We start from the raw sequence: 15,871 nt of genomic DNA, 5'->3' as shown, positions 1-15,871 counted from the left end.
CGATGCCTTAGGTTCAATGTCGTCGATTACCTTCCTTACCGTACCGACTTGGTCCCATCCGATTTTCACCATTTCCAAACTTCGGGGACTTCTCTTTGATAGTGATGAAGCGATGTATGCAGAAGTGAGAACGTGGCTCCGTCAACAAAGTCAAACATTCTACAGTGAGGATGTCAACCAACTGATCTGTCGTTGCGAGAAACTGCTCGTCGCCATAGGTGATTATGTTGGGAAATAAAGGTATAGCCTTGAAGAATAATGATGTAATATGTTAATATGGTTTGTTTTATTTAAAAAGCTGTTGAGTTTTCACGTAAAAAATTCGGAGGCTTTACTTTTCAGCATGTGCTGGTAGCTTCTAGGTTCCTTGCGTTTTACAATGGAAATGCTACACAAAGGTGCTTCACCAATAATTCAAATATTTTAGAGCATTTCCAACACACTACAAATTTAATGCTTGTTACGCGGGCTTCTGATTCCAACATATGTAAAAAATTCAGTCGTTTATACGTGGCCCGAAAGTGAAGAAATACATGGAAGTAAATCGAGAACTTTACAAAATACAGTGAGACAAAAAGTGTGCATACAGTTCCATTCCTGCCCGGCGGTAAGTTTGATAACTCTACACTCTTTCTACGTCTGACATTTAGAAACATAGCAATACGACTGCTGAAATTATCTCCTGCATTTCTTTTTCGCGCTATTCGTATGATATCACCGTTGCTGATCAGCACTGGTTCATCAAACGATTTGTTTCTTGAATTTATCCCCTTCTTGGCAACAATTCACTGTCTCAGGTCAGAGCGCAAACTTTTCAACCTGTACATCGAAGAAGCAATGACGGAAATAAAAAAAATATGTTCAGGAGTGGAACTGAAATTCAAGGTGAAAGGATATCTATAATACGATTCGCTGCTGACAGCACTATCCTGGGTGAAAGTGAAGAAGAATTACTTGATATGCTGATTGGAATGGACGATCTAATGAGTACAGAATATAGACAGAGAGCAAAACGAAAAAAGACGAATGTACTGAGAAGTAGCAGAAGTGAGAACAGCTAGAAACTTATCAGGATTGATGAACACGAAGCAGATGAAGTTAAGGAATTCTGCTACCTAAGCGGCAAATTAACCAATGATGGACGGAGCAAGGAGGACATCAAAAGCAGACTAGCACTGGCAAAATGGGCATTCCGCCAAGAGAAATCTACTAGTATCAAATATGGGCCTTTATTCGAGGAAGAAATTTCTGAGAATGTACGTTTGGAGCACAGAATTGTATAGTAGTGAATCATGGACTGTGGGAAACCCTTAACAGAAGAGATTCAAAGACTATGAGATGTGGTGCTGCAGAAGAATGTTGAAAATTGGGTGGACTGATAAGGTAACGAATGAGATTTTGCGCAGAATCGGAAAGGAAAGGAATATGTGAAAAACATTGACTTCCATGGCACCATAGGGAGCTATAGAGGGCAAAACTGTAGAGAAAGACAGATTGGAATACATCAAGCAAATAATTGAGGAAGTAGATTGCAAGTGCTACTCTGAGATGAAGAGGTTGGCACAGGAGAGGAATCTGCGATGGGCCGCATCAAACCAGTCAGAAGATTGATGACTCCCCCCCCCCCCCCAAAAAAAAAAGAAAAAACTGCCACAAATTTACTGCGGTGAGGACTCGTGTACTAGGCCAACACCTTTCAGCCTAGCACGTTTTCACTAACTATTCCACGAAAGTGAAATCTCTATGTTCCATGATGTACAAGTAGGGCTTAACCATAGCTCCGCGAGTTATGTCGAGTAAATCATACAAATTCATGGATTGTCGAGTCAACAATATACCCAGGAACTACAATTACGAATAACAAACCGGAAGTACTGCGGAGAACTTCTGTGAGGAAAAACAAACCAAAGACTGCACTTTATTGACAGAACTCTTATTAAGTAATCAAATCTACTGAAGATGATGATGTTTGGTTTGTTGGACGCTCAACTGTGCGGTTATCAGCGTCCGTACAAATTCACAATCTTCACTCAGTCCAATCTGTCCACTTTCATTAATGATGATGAGGACAACACAAATACCCAGTCCCCAGGCGGAGAAAATCCCCAACCCGGCCGGGTATCGAATCCCCATGATCCAGACGCACCAACGCTAGCCACTAGACCACGAGCTACGGACAAATCTGCTGAAGAGATTATTACAAAACGCTTGCCCGAAATCTTTCTGAGTGTTGCTGTGAAATATGCGATCCTTACCATATAGGACTGAGGGAGGGTGTTGAAAAAGTTGAAAGACGAACAGCTCTTTTCGTATTATAGCGAAACAGGGGAGAGAATGTCACATATGACAAGCGAGTTGAAATGCAAACCATTAAAACAACAGCATTCTTCGTTGCGGCGAAATCTTTCCACGAAGTTTCAATCACTATGTTTTTCTTCAAAAGTGAAAATATTTTGTTGACTCTCACCTACATAGTTAGAAAGGTCCGCTGAGATAAAATATGAGAAGTCACGCATAAAGATTTAGGTGTTCATTTTTCCCCACTTGCTATTCGAGAATGGGTAGGTGGAGAAATGGCCAAACTGGTTCTATGAACCCTCTGTCAAGTACTTCGATGTGAACTGCAAAGCAGTCATGTAGAAGTTGATTTAGGAAAGGAAGAATGTTTATCAATTAGGTCACCTCAAGACACACTAAATTACCACACAATAAATCAAGAGGTAAGTAACGGGATTATATCAGAAAAACACAACTTTTGGGAAGGAATTCATTAAAATTGATAGTTTAACAGATGGATCATAAGCCACAAGTTAATTCCTTTAAATAAATGGAAAAATTGTTTTACAGATATTCTAATTGAAGACAGACCCCAGTTCACAAAAGAGGAAGATGGTAAGACTGACTGTTACTATACAGGAAGTGATTACGATACAGGAAGTGAACAGCACATCAGCTAAAATGAAAGCTGGGAGACAACTTATAAAAAAGAATAATGCACCTGATGAACAACTGCTTTCAACGGGTTGAAATTCCATCAAATTGGAAAGAATTATAAGGTTTCCAGATTCAAGACAGGTAATAAAAGAGACATCAACTGCTACAGAGGCATTAGTGTGAACTGCATGATGATCCACTTTTTGGCAAAAATTTGTGTTGGGAAGTAAGGCAGAATGTTGGGCACCATACTGGGGGAAGACTAGAGTGGGCTCAGGCAGAACAGATCTTGTTCAGATAACCTCTTTATTTTAGAACAGCTAATGGAGAAATTTATAGCAGTGGGGAAGGAGTTACACACTGTCTTTGTAGATTTAGCGAAAGCTTATGGCATGCTTCCTACAGCAAAACATTGGGATGCTATGAAAGATGCAGATGACAATCTTTTGCAACATAATTATTGAAATTAACAGAGATAATAAGGTACATATTAAAAGACGGTCACAATTACTAGAGCCCATGAATTTCACAAAAAGGGCTAAGACATCTTATTCAGTACATATATAGAAGTGGCTCTCCGAAGGTGGAACATCTGAAGGTTTGGGAATCATTGTTAATGATGTAGAGGTGTTAATGAAAATTTGCCAATAATCAGTCCATTCTAGGTTATTAGCACAAGATGAAAATGATATTGAGTTCGTATTACGACCTTTGTAACAGGAATATGACCAATGGGGACTACAGTTGCGTCTAATAAAAACCGAATATCTGGTAGTGACTGGTGACACATCAGCGGCAGAGCAGTTACGAGCAGGTAGAAAGACATCTCGAGTAACATATATTGACGATAGTGGATTGGGCGCTACAGAAGTAAAACACAGAATAAAAGAAAACAAAGACGAACAAAAATAGGGTGTATGATTTCTGTTTGGTGGGGCACGAACATTTCTAACAACAATTAGAAAGAAGCGGGTAGGCTAATGGTTGAATCTGTCCTATGCTAGATATCAGAATTATGGATTATAAATGTTGATCTTAAAAGAAGACAAATAGCTGTAGAAATGGATTATTTACGAAGAAGGGCGTAATTATCAAGAAACGCGAAAAAGAACGATGAAGAGCTCGAATCAGAGCAAAAGAAACCGTGATAGACAGAATCGTTAACATCGTTAACGTGCTATGTGCATTTGTTAAGAATGCCTCATCATCGGTGATCAAATAAAAAATTTGACAGGAAACCATCTAGCAGGCGTAAGCGCGGCAGACCCGACGTTCTTGAAAGATACATCAACGAAATAATAGAGCGCGTGGTATACACAACAGAGTGGCTTAGCAGAAGACAACAGGAACACAGCAAAATGTTGTTATTAACTGACAATCCTGCAATGTAATAATAATAATAATAATAATGAACACGTGGGCTTTAAGAAAGGTCAGAGTTAGTAACATTAAGCAATCTCCTCGCAACGTGCTTGTTGAATGTGAGTAATCAAAATAAACCTATGACAACAGTGCAATGAGGCATCAATGGAGAGAAGAAGTTCACAAGCCTGAGGAAGAGAGAGAAATAATTGGCTAAGAGTAGCAGTTAGGGTGAAAGGAAGGAAACGGAAATAGAAAGGGGGAAGAAAAGCACTGTTAGTTTACAATGTGACGGAGATAATGGTTCACAGTAGAACATTAAGGAAATAGCTGGGGGCACAGGTATGCTATCTGCTGCTTGAATAGCAGAAGTGTAACTGTCGGGCTTAACGTTAAGATTCTACAACAGATAATAGTCAACATTTTCAAGCACCCTCCCATTAAAAGACACTGCGATACTGTTGTCACGAGGGAGAACATTCCAACAGTTTTACTCTATGTTTACGCAGAAATTACAGTCTAATTAGCCTACAAGCACAATACTGCTCGGGAGGGTTGTCAGCGACATGGAGTGTTTCTCGTCACCGCATTATTGCTCAGGCGCCACGTCCTTAGTGGTCATAAGAGCGAGCTCTTCAAGCACTTGACCTTTTTAGAGACGTACGTAAAAAGCGATGGCATTCGAGGAAGCCTGGAGTACAGGCTCCTTGCCACCGGGTCTCACGACTGTCGTCGTCAGAGCGCTACTGCAGCTCTAGTGCGAGTAAGTAAAGGCAGGCAGCTGCCATTCAAGAGAGGCGGGCAGCAGCGCGGGGTGGTTAATTAGAATTACTGCCCCGGCTGTCTCTAGACCGCCAGGTTGCCAGCAGCCTTGAACGGACTTGTCATACGGAAGGGCGTGTCTGTCCCCGTCAATCTGATAATGGAACGGCGCAGCAAGATAACGTCGCCGCCTAAATGTTCGTTGTGGTCTGAACACGATAGTTTGTTCAGATAACGCTGGAAATTGAGTTTTGTCATTCATAGAATTCCAAGAAACTCTCCGTACATCACGGATCCACTTTTTAAACGACGGGGTGAGATGCCAATTGGTAAAAAGCTAGTCTCATTAACAGATTACAATCTAAAACCAACGTACAGAGTATTCATTAACAAAAAGACTTTACGTGCGAAAGTAACGAAAGCCCTATTTGGCTTCAAATCGAGCGAGAAGTGTTCAAAAGAATAATGGATTTTTTTCTATTTTTGAACAGACTTATTTACTCGTCTGCAACAAGTCGCAAAATTGCTAGATCTAGAGGGCCACACATCAAGTTTTGAATCTCAGTGGGACCGAATAACATATTTCCTCATAAATCCAAGAAGAAAATTATGAAGCTATTTACTGTCTTTAACAAAAATCAAGTATTAAGTGAAAACGTCAAGTACACTATATTACTCTTTACTAAGCCTCCGTTTAGTGAGAGGTAAGAAATTTATCTTTTGGATCCAAAATTTTCTCAAACTTAAGTCTGTTGTATGAGTAAAATATCCCATAAATGAAACTTCCTGACATTAAAACTGCGTGCGGGACCTCTCTTTCAGGAGTGCTATTATGCAAAGTTCGCAGGAGAGCTTCTGTAAAGTTTGGAAGGTAGGAGACGAGGTACTGGCGGAAGTAAAGCTGTGATGACGGGGCGTGAATCGTGCTTGGGTAGCTCAGCTGGTAGAGCACTTGCCCGCGAAAGGCAAAGGTCCCGAGTACGAGTCTCGGTCCGGCACACAGTTTTAATCTGCCAGGAAGTTTCACTCCGCTGCAGAGTGAAACTCTCATTCTGGAAATATCCCATAAATGTTCGTGATTCAGGTTCTTTCTGTATTTACACATTTTAAATTTCAGCAAAGAAAAGGTTTGATCTTGGAGCTGTCTTCTTCCGGAAGACCTTCACTGTTTCATCGTTCTGCAAACCAGATGAATGATTTCTATTTGCAATGCTTCTTGAACATCATCTATTTTATAAGAAAATGGATTCTAGAAATTTGGATCTCCTTGGAAAGAACTTTTAACTCTGAGAACTTGGAAGAGAGCTTTTTCTTCAGATCACCGTCAAATTCCATTCCAAAGTGGAAAACCTGAACCATGTCCACCATTCAACGACTGGCGATTGGTGAAGTGCGAGAAAATTTACTTTCTCGCGGCGTGTTGATAAAGTATGAATTTCCGCCTGAAAGCTTTACCATGTGTGTAAATGCCATAAATAATACTGCCCTCTCCTTCAAATTTTCCATTCAAACTGAGAGCAACGCCAGCCAACAAACGATAGCCATTCTTTGCCCGACAGGCCTTCCAAAGGACTGTTTTCCTCATTCAGAAATATTTCAACCTCTGTTCTCAAAGTAAAGAAGCTTGGCATAATTTTACTACAGGTTAAACGCTTCACTCCCGCGTGGTATGAGAGATCACTTGACAGAGATTACTCCTTCTAGAAAAGACTCGAATTGACGATGTAATGAAATCGACAACATAAATGACAGGCTTCACCACACAAGACATATCAACCGACTTCACATTCTGATTTCTATCTTCCAACGAAACCAGTAGGGTTCTTACAGCTGTCGCCGCATCCCACATATCTGTCGCCATCGGTTTCAATCTTCCCATGCATCTCTGTCTTCTTCTATTTCTCTTTTTCGCATGGCCTCCTTTACCCGACATCACCACGCACCCTTTGCTCTTCCTTTTCTCCTTCTCTGAGGATAATATCTCTAGATCTTCGGATATCTTCCAATCGCATTGCATATTTTCCACACATATTTCTCCCTCCATACATTGCAAGGAAATCGGATCTGCTAGATCTTCACTAACTTCGAATGCTTCTAAAATCACCACCACTTGAGCAGAGTCAGACATCCAGGGCTACTGACTACCAAGCAAACTTAGATGGCTTTACTTATAACTGTTTGGATGAATTACAAACCATACCTTGAACCCGACGCACCACTGTATTTTCGGAAAGAGTAACTGCCTTATATTGTTCGGCAACTAAAATGCATCTCCTTACGAAACTGTGAACCAAGCGATTTTTCCTAGTGTATTGCTTAACGTATAAAGGCCCGAAGTTGCGCTAACGCAACATTTCATTCGTAATTTTTTAATATAAAATGTGTTACACAAATTTCAAATTTCTTTACTAGAACATTAAGAGGACACCTGAAAAAATTAATTTAGGCATTTTCATTAGATCATTGCCCGTAATGTTGACCACCGTGAATTTTCAAACTTCCAGGTACATTTGTGTATTTTACTGCGAAAGTTTTCATTTTCTTTCCTAATTAGCATGTGATCATTTTTAATAGAATTTTTTTACAATAAACTTTTCAAACTTCTGTTATCACACTACATTAGTGTTTAGAGACGTCAGAATTCGAACTATTTGTTTGCTATTTACAATAATCTTGCGTTTACACGACTTTGGGACCGCAGAGTATATTTGTGAAACACGGCTGCTTCATTCTATCTTAACATCATTTCGGTATTCCATTGCTGACAGAACAGTATTACTGTTAGCCTTTGTTGAAAAGATATTCATTCAGTTTGGTTGCAGTTTCAATGTGTTTACAGATAGAACAAACAACTCTGATCAAATGTTCGTTATCGGCAAGTTAGTTTTATTGAAATTTTGTTTTTTTTAATTACTTTTGTGTATTACGAATTGAATCGTAACTTGCCAAAGCTCTGCCGTAAACGAATGCAGAAGGTACATACAGGGATTACTGCTCGTTTAGGAATGTCTAATTATTACACGAAATCCGTATCTACTGTCGAAGTTACGGAGATATTGAATGAAGATGACTTCGAGGTCGCAGACAGCATCGATTGCACGTACATTTCACCAGATGTTGATCAGATCACAGAGCAAGAAGACACTGATGAAGATCTTGTTGAGAAAGAGGAAACAACTGATATCGCTGATTTGAAATACAAGCACATAGTGAGAAAGACAAAGTGAATTCAGCTGTAGGGTCAGAACCTAGTGCACTTGATAGAAAAAGAAAACAAATTGGTGTGAATGCAATGAAATGAAATATGTTCCCAACTGGAAAATGGTTCAACCAACTTACACTTTTTCACCAACAGCAGTGAAGCTAACCAAGATAGAAGACCAAAGAACAGCCGTATGAATTTTTTTCACTTTACTTTGACTCAGAAGTGTTTTAAGAAATTACTGAATACACGAATAAATATGCACAGGATAACAATCGCCATTTATTTTAAATAACTGTTCCATTGCAGAAGCAGTTTATAGGAATAATGATTCTTTCAGGATATCACACATTACCTGGAACGAAACTAGACTAGTCGAAAGATGAAGACAAAGGATTACCAACTGTAAGAAGTTGCAAAAATCGTAATAAATTCTTGTCAATCAAACAAAACAATTTGTATGATAATGACAGACTGAATAAAACTGACAAGTTCTCTAAAGTGAGGCCAATCTTTGATGTAATCAATGAAAAATATCTTCAATTTGAAATATTTTCATATAATTTGTCTTTTGACGAGGAAATGGTCCCTTATTTTGGGAGACATTCCAGCAAGATTTTCAGCAAACGAAAACCTGTCATGTTTGGCTTAAAATTGTGGTGTTTACGCATTTCAAAAGGGTACTTGTACAAATTCATTCCTTATGGTGGCAGGATGTGAAACATCTGAATTTTCTCTCTCTGGCTAAAAACCCGCCTCGGCATTATATATAGGTAATTTCTTTTTCTGTTAGTCTTTATTTCGCACTGTAAAACAATAGATTTTTTTTGCCATTGGCACCATTCGGGAGAACCGCAATGCAAAGTGCCCTTTGGAATCCACTTCAAGCATGAAGCAAAAAAGGCAAGGGTGTGTTAGACTCTCTCTTTGATGACAAAACTGAAGTCATGAAGGTAAAGTGGAATGACAATTCCACTGTGACAGTAGTTACCAACAACGGCACCATCCAGCCTTTACCAAATGCAAAAAGGTGCAGTCGCGAAGAAAAGTATTTCTGTGCCCAAACCCAGGGTAATCAGTCGGCCGAAGTGGCCGAGCGGTTCTAGGCGCTTCAGTCTGGATCCGCGCGACCGCTACGGTAGCAGGTTAGAATCCTGCCTCGGGCATGGATGTGTGTGATGTCCTTAGGTTAGTTAGGTTTAAGTAGTTGTAAGTTTTAGGGGACTTATGACCTCAGATGTTAAGTCCCATAGTGCTCAGAGCAATTTGAATTTGAACCCAGGGTAATCTCTCAGTACAATCAACATATGGTTGGTAGTGATTTACACGATAATGCTATTGCCAATTACACAATTCGGATAAGAGGCAAGAAATGGTGGTGGCCTGTCTTCATCAACTTGATAGACAACAGTGTAATTGTGAATTCATGGAAAATACACAATCTTGCAAATGAAGAAAATGTCACAATTTGAGTTTCGATCATACTTATGCAAGATCCTAATAAAATCAGAAGATACTGCAGCCGAGAATGAAGGAAACAGTGAAACTGCAACACCTCAGGACACAGGAAAATACATGTATGGATGTCCCTCCAAATGCTCTCTTCCGAAAGAAATATGCTATGATGATGTAGGCCACACAATAATAGAGCAGGAAAACAAAGCAAGAAGAAAATGTAGGTTATGTAAAAGTACAACAATTACAAATGCAAAATATTTAATGTGCATCTACATCCAAACTGTTTTCAATCATTTCATACGAGAACAAAATAAGACTCCTTATAGTCTCAAAGTTGCGTAAACGAAACATTTTGCTGTAATTTAATTAGGACCTGCATATTTCTTTTTTTTATATTTATCTATATTAGTGTACAATTAGATCAAATCTACCTTATTTTCAAAAAATATTGCATTATTTTAATGCTTGGTCCTTAATGGATTAAGAACAGCAATAACTTCCTTACATGTAACATATATTGGTTTGTTGTCTTCCTCTATAACGAAATATTTTACGGCCCATGTTGTACTGAAGATACTACACCCACTATTCACTTTCCTCTTTAGTGCGAACGGACGTATTTCATACAGTATTCGAAAGAAAGAAAACTTGAAACAACAACAGAGTTAAGCGAGTAGGAAGATACGTGCGCTACTTCAAAAACGCTTGCTCAAGCGCGGGCCGGGTAACATTCATTCGCTGACCGCATTCTGGAGACCCCCCTACTAGACAACAACGTTACCCCCCTTCAAAATAGATCCCATCAGATATGCCCGCGCCTTTTCCATTCCCCGAAACATTTCTGCAACTATCTTCGCGTATCAGCTAAGTTTTTAATCCCATCTATATTCGTGAAGCAGCGACCCTTTACTTCTGGAAACAGGAAAAGTCACATCGAACCAAGTCTGAGTAATGTGGAGGCTGGAGCATCATTAAAGTATTATCTTTTGCTAAAAATCCAAGAACGGACGGCGAAGTAAGTGACTGCATGGTGCAAAAGACTAATTGTTTAGCCTATTTTGGTTTGCTTAATGCAAACGGCGTTATCTTTTTACTGGCGATTCGACGTTGTTGCAATAACTATGCTGTTAAAAACTACAAACATAGTGCGCATACTTCCACATATGACTGGACTTCTTCGAACTCTTTTCGGTCTTGGCGATATTGAAAGCTACCACTAGGTCGATTGAGTTATTTTCGACATCACATTTCTAAACCCTTGCTCCGCCACCAGGTACGTCGTCCTGTATTGTTGTTGACTTCATCTAGCGACTCCTTAGCAACTTCGCCTCAGTTTTTATTCTAAATTCACAAATTTTGCTGTCACATGTTTCATGTGGAAAAAATTAAATGGCATGTGACAACCGATACGCCAACATCATCAGCGACTCCTACGATTGTACTCGGACGAAAACCGTCAGGGATCTCCGCGATAGACAGCATATTCTATTTGTTGTTGTTGTTGTATTATATGGTTTCATAATGTAACATTTTACATTTTTCGTTAGCCCAAGATAGGTCCATAAATTTTCTCCGATGTTTCTTCTTCGGACAGAGGTCTGAATTCCTTAAATCCATGTGGTCTGCGGTCTCCCTTTTTTTTCTCTCTCTCTTCCCGGTGGCTCCCATTCCACAATTCTCTGTGGTAATCTCTCCTCTGACATTTCTGCAGAGTACTTCCCAACGACTTGGTAAAGTCTATTTCACGTCGAGTTGCTGCACAACGTCTGGCAAACGGAGTTCCGACACGATATTAGGAGGTATCCCACACCTCAGTGTAGAGTGTTTCTTAGTACACGAAACGAAAAAGCCAGCCTATGATTAATATTGGTACCTTCGCTGTACACTACATACGTAAATACAGTAGTACATAGATGAAGACCATGAACTGTGGTACAACGATTTGCTGGGCAAGTCCGAAGTTCCTCTTGCCTCAGATGAAAACTACACGTTTAGCTTTCTGCATTAGATTCTTAGACGTAAAGGAAGGTTCAAAAAATGGTTCAAATGGCTGATGACGAGGTCATTTAAAGCTCGGACAGTGAAAAGAAATGTGTCTTCATCAGAGAATTATCCTGTCATTTGCCTTAATCGATTTTGGGAAAGTCAGTAAATCCCAAATCCGGATGGCTGGATAGGGAACTGAACCCCAGTCCTCCCGAATGCGAATCCAGTATCTTGACTACTACTCATCACGCGTTCCCACCGAGGGGCACTTCATCCCTCGTTTTTAAAACGACTTCTACTAGAAACTATATAAAGTCAGATGATAGGAAAAATTCATCGTTTTTTGGCTAGCGGCGGTGTACAGCTTCTTTTACGTGGATACGCTTCAACAACTGCTTATTATTAGCATAAGTATATTAGTTCACCGATGGTCTGCTGATAAGCCTGGTTCCTCTTAGGAAGTCTGCTGATAAGCCTAGTTCCTCTTAGGAATATCTGATCATGTACGATGTCGCATACTTCCGCTCTTTGTTTTGCTTCGAACACATCCCATTATTATACAAATAATATGTAGTTGCAACATACCAGACACACTACAGTATCAGGAAAGGGCAATGACACACAAATTCAATATTTCATGTAACGACTAGACGAAACTCGATCGAATATCAGGCCCAAATATGATTTGAAGGTAGGTATTTCATCATATACACATTTGCGTACACCACCACAAGTCATCCAGAAATTCCGATCCTACGGAAAAGTTGAGTAGCGCACGATCTTTTTCGATGCTTGTCCTGATAACCAATCTCCCTCGCGTGTGTTTCGGTCCAAAGGAAAAGATGTGTCTTAACCAGCATGCTAACACACAACTGATCCCATGTCAAGAGTGGAATACAACAATGCACTGCGGAACACACTCCACAGTGAACCCAGAGCAACAAGTGTTTTCCAGAGAGTAATTAGCCATCTGAGATACCACTGGACTGTGGACATTTCTATGCCTTTCCCTTCCTACTCAATTGTCCTAAGAATGAGCAGAGCACTGATCCAATTCTGGTCAGCGAAAGACACCGAAACCGCACAGCGGCGATGTAGTGACCATTACTGGAGGGGGAAAAAAATGTCACCGAGATAAATAACGGATAAGTTAATTCCACTTAGTTGAGAAGGAATTAAAAAAGAAACCTTCCAAAGGAACTTCCACTTATGCGTCTCATAAGAAACTGGTATAAAGTTTCTACAGACTAATGAAAACATTGAAAAGTTTATACTGATACTACAAGTGGTGTGTATTAGCAGACGCCGTGTTGCGCGTTGAATTCGCGTCCGAATATGCCAATATAAATCCGTACACTGTCACTATGTGGAAAATTACATGTTCGCTCTTTTGTATATCGAATGAGTCGAAGTGTCCTTTCCCATTAATTAGTAATCGTCTTTACATGTTTAAGATTTTATTATGTACGGGTTTGCGAATGCATTAAGCACTAACTCCTATTTTTTTTTTAAACATATATCACTGCAATTAACTGGTAGGCAATCGTCGGATAATCGGTGCAGTACCTAACACATACTTCGTACTGTCAATTTAACATCCCAATACAATGTCTATCACATTCACATTTCTGCTCAACATTCCTCAAAGTATGCCTTATTTTATTAAAACGTAAATGGGTTAACTTGGCTTGCTGACAAGTTTCGCAGAAATCAAGAAAATGCGCACTGTAATTCATGGGTGTCCCCAGTACCTGAAAACGATTTTAGTCTATGATAACAGATCTGTCCAAAATTCCTCCTGAAAACAGTAATAACTACAACGTTCACCATTTGTACTGTTACCTGTCACGGTAACATGTGACGCAGCGTCTGTACCTCTAAGACCTGTCAACATCAGGCAAATTAGTGTGGCTTACTAGTTACGTGACTGTGTTGCCTATTCACTGACAACCAGCTATAAAAATGCGACTCGAAAAACCTGAGGCTAGGAATTCTTGGGATTTTGCGGCCCGAGGACATCGTTCTCAAACAACATAATATTGCCTTAGTTGACCATGAACAGATATGCTAAATGAACGATTTTAACATTCATTTCTACTGACAGGAGAACTGAATCAGCTGGCCACTTAAATGAATATTTTAAACCAAGGTTCTCATGCCCCCAGTATCCAGACATTGGGAGGCTGATGAACGCTTTTGGGGTGGCGCCTAAGAGAACACTGCTGATTCATAACTTTCTGTTCAGGTGAATTCCGCCTCGATATTAGTGTTTTGCCGAAACACGAATAAAGGAAAACAAACTAAATAACGGCCATGTAAGATTCTTTGAATTTTAAAACTCCGTTCTCTAGTGTAACTGCTGTTCATCATAGTGAAAAAAGTAATATTTTTCCAAGTTATGGCTTGTAAATGAGTTTCCACATCTGTCTAGACGAATTGCGGGCTACGCCCACCGTACATTTTGTCATTATCAACAATATGAGTAGCAAGAAATGAAAGAAAACATTCAAACTCCAAATACAGGTGCACCTACTGTAAACATCAGCCTAACTTCGTAAAATCATCTGCAGCCGACACACCGGGTTGACAAAGGAAGTACGAAAATTGCTTTATAGAGTTACATCTTCGTTACGAAGGTTTCAATTACTTAACTGAGTTCACCGAACAACGAAATCCAAACAGTTCCATGCAACCAACACTGTTGCTATGATAAAAATACGTACGCTCTAAGTATTGTATACGATACGAACAATAGCTTTTAGTGGGTTTACAGTCAGCAGGCGTTATATTTCATAGCCCTTTAACCCTTTAATATGAAATGCTAAGGCACTTTACACAAAAGCAGACTGTTGCAATGGTTTGAAACGAACTAACAGTAAATCATACGCTCCACACTCATACCAGCTTCAAATACAACATGAAAGAAGCGATACCAACTACTCGTCTGTTTATGGCTCGTGACTAGTCACACGTGAAACGAACAATAGCTTAACTACAGTAGCACCACGGTGATGTTCATAACATATATACGAGCAGTTTAATAACAGTTATCTGTGACACAGAAGCTTCAGTCTCTTCATATTTTTCGAAGAAGTGTTAAACCAGAATTTGGATTACCCTTGATAAAAATTACATTTTGTCAAACTAGTACACACACATATTGAGAAAGAATAATGCATGTTATTTTTAAATATTACCCCTTCAGTTTATACTTATCTCTATTGGCAATGGGCACTTTAAAAGGCAAATAGAGAAACACAAATCAAACAGAAGTCAAACAAGTCTCTGGAAGTAAATTGCTTGCGCATATCTAAAGCTTATTCAAACGTAGGAAATGATTCCGTGCATTCAACTGACACGAGATCACAAATGAAATTGAGAGGCCTACTCATGCCATAATAACGTGCTACTAATAAGCCACACAACTGTAGGGATATAATGCCAAAATGTAATGCATGCGTGCATACATACCGGTCACACATGTTAAGAAACAACTGCTGAACACGATCCACGAAGCCACTAACATTCTACTGGTGAAATGAACGTTCGCTCCACATAACTACCAAGCCTTGGAAATAAATAGACTCAAGACGATGGGAACACCAGTCCACGAAAAGAGCTGTGTTCTTAAGATCGCCCGAACAGTTCTAAAATTATAGTCGATGTATTCCAAACCGGCGTTTGTTCACAGTGTATACAAACACCTGCACCACTCGGTTTGTTGTCAGTCATACCACAACATAGCGTCACCTACACACCACTGCTCCAAGGCTTTTTAGGTACTGTTTGTACAAGGTTTCTGGCAAAGATACTCTAGTCTAAGCAACCGCCGCCAAGCGGCGTATCAGAGAACTACTCGTCGCGTCGAGTCGATAAGTAGTTCGATAAGTGTTCTCGCATCGACTGCGGAAGTGAAGCAAAGATGTACACACAACTCCTATTGAGCTTGCCGCCGTGAATGTTGTCCACGATTGCTTTTTGTTTGTAATATCTGTCGTGTGCACGTGACAGTTGTTTTAAATAGTAAATATTACAGTTAAGGTAGTATATTCAAACGTTTCTTAGGCTTTAAATGCGTATTTCATTCAGTAATACGACGCATTTGCCTTCGTTAATTTCCCTTTCGTTTTGTTCATTTTATTTATACATTTCAAATAACCAAGAAGA

At 39.6% G+C, this 15,871-nt stretch overlaps 1 protein-coding gene across 2 annotated transcripts in view; it reads right to left on the bottom strand.

Annotated features, from left to right (window-relative positions):
* Positions 1 to 15,542, bottom strand: part of LOC126355002 (low-density lipoprotein receptor-related protein 6) — a 309,816-nt gene extending 294,274 nt beyond the window's left edge. The window contains exon 1 of one of the 2 annotated variants that reach the window (XM_050005129.1): positions 15,176 to 15,542. In XM_050005129.1, coding sequence (XP_049861086.1) covers positions 15,176 to 15,230 — 55 coding nt within the window. In that variant the 5' untranslated portion in view covers positions 15,231 to 15,542. The remainder of the gene's footprint in view (positions 1 to 15,175) is intronic. The other variant, XM_050005130.1, reaches the window with a different exon arrangement.
* Positions 15,543 to 15,871: the final 329 nt, after the last annotated feature.

Source organism: Schistocerca gregaria, chromosome 3 (genome assembly GCF_023897955.1).
Source record: "Schistocerca gregaria isolate iqSchGreg1 chromosome 3, iqSchGreg1.2, whole genome shotgun sequence".
Classification (NCBI taxonomy): domain Eukaryota; kingdom Metazoa; phylum Arthropoda; class Insecta; order Orthoptera; family Acrididae; genus Schistocerca; species Schistocerca gregaria.
The sequence above is the reverse complement of the archived record's forward strand: the minus strand, read 5'-3'. Positions and strand labels throughout refer to the sequence as shown.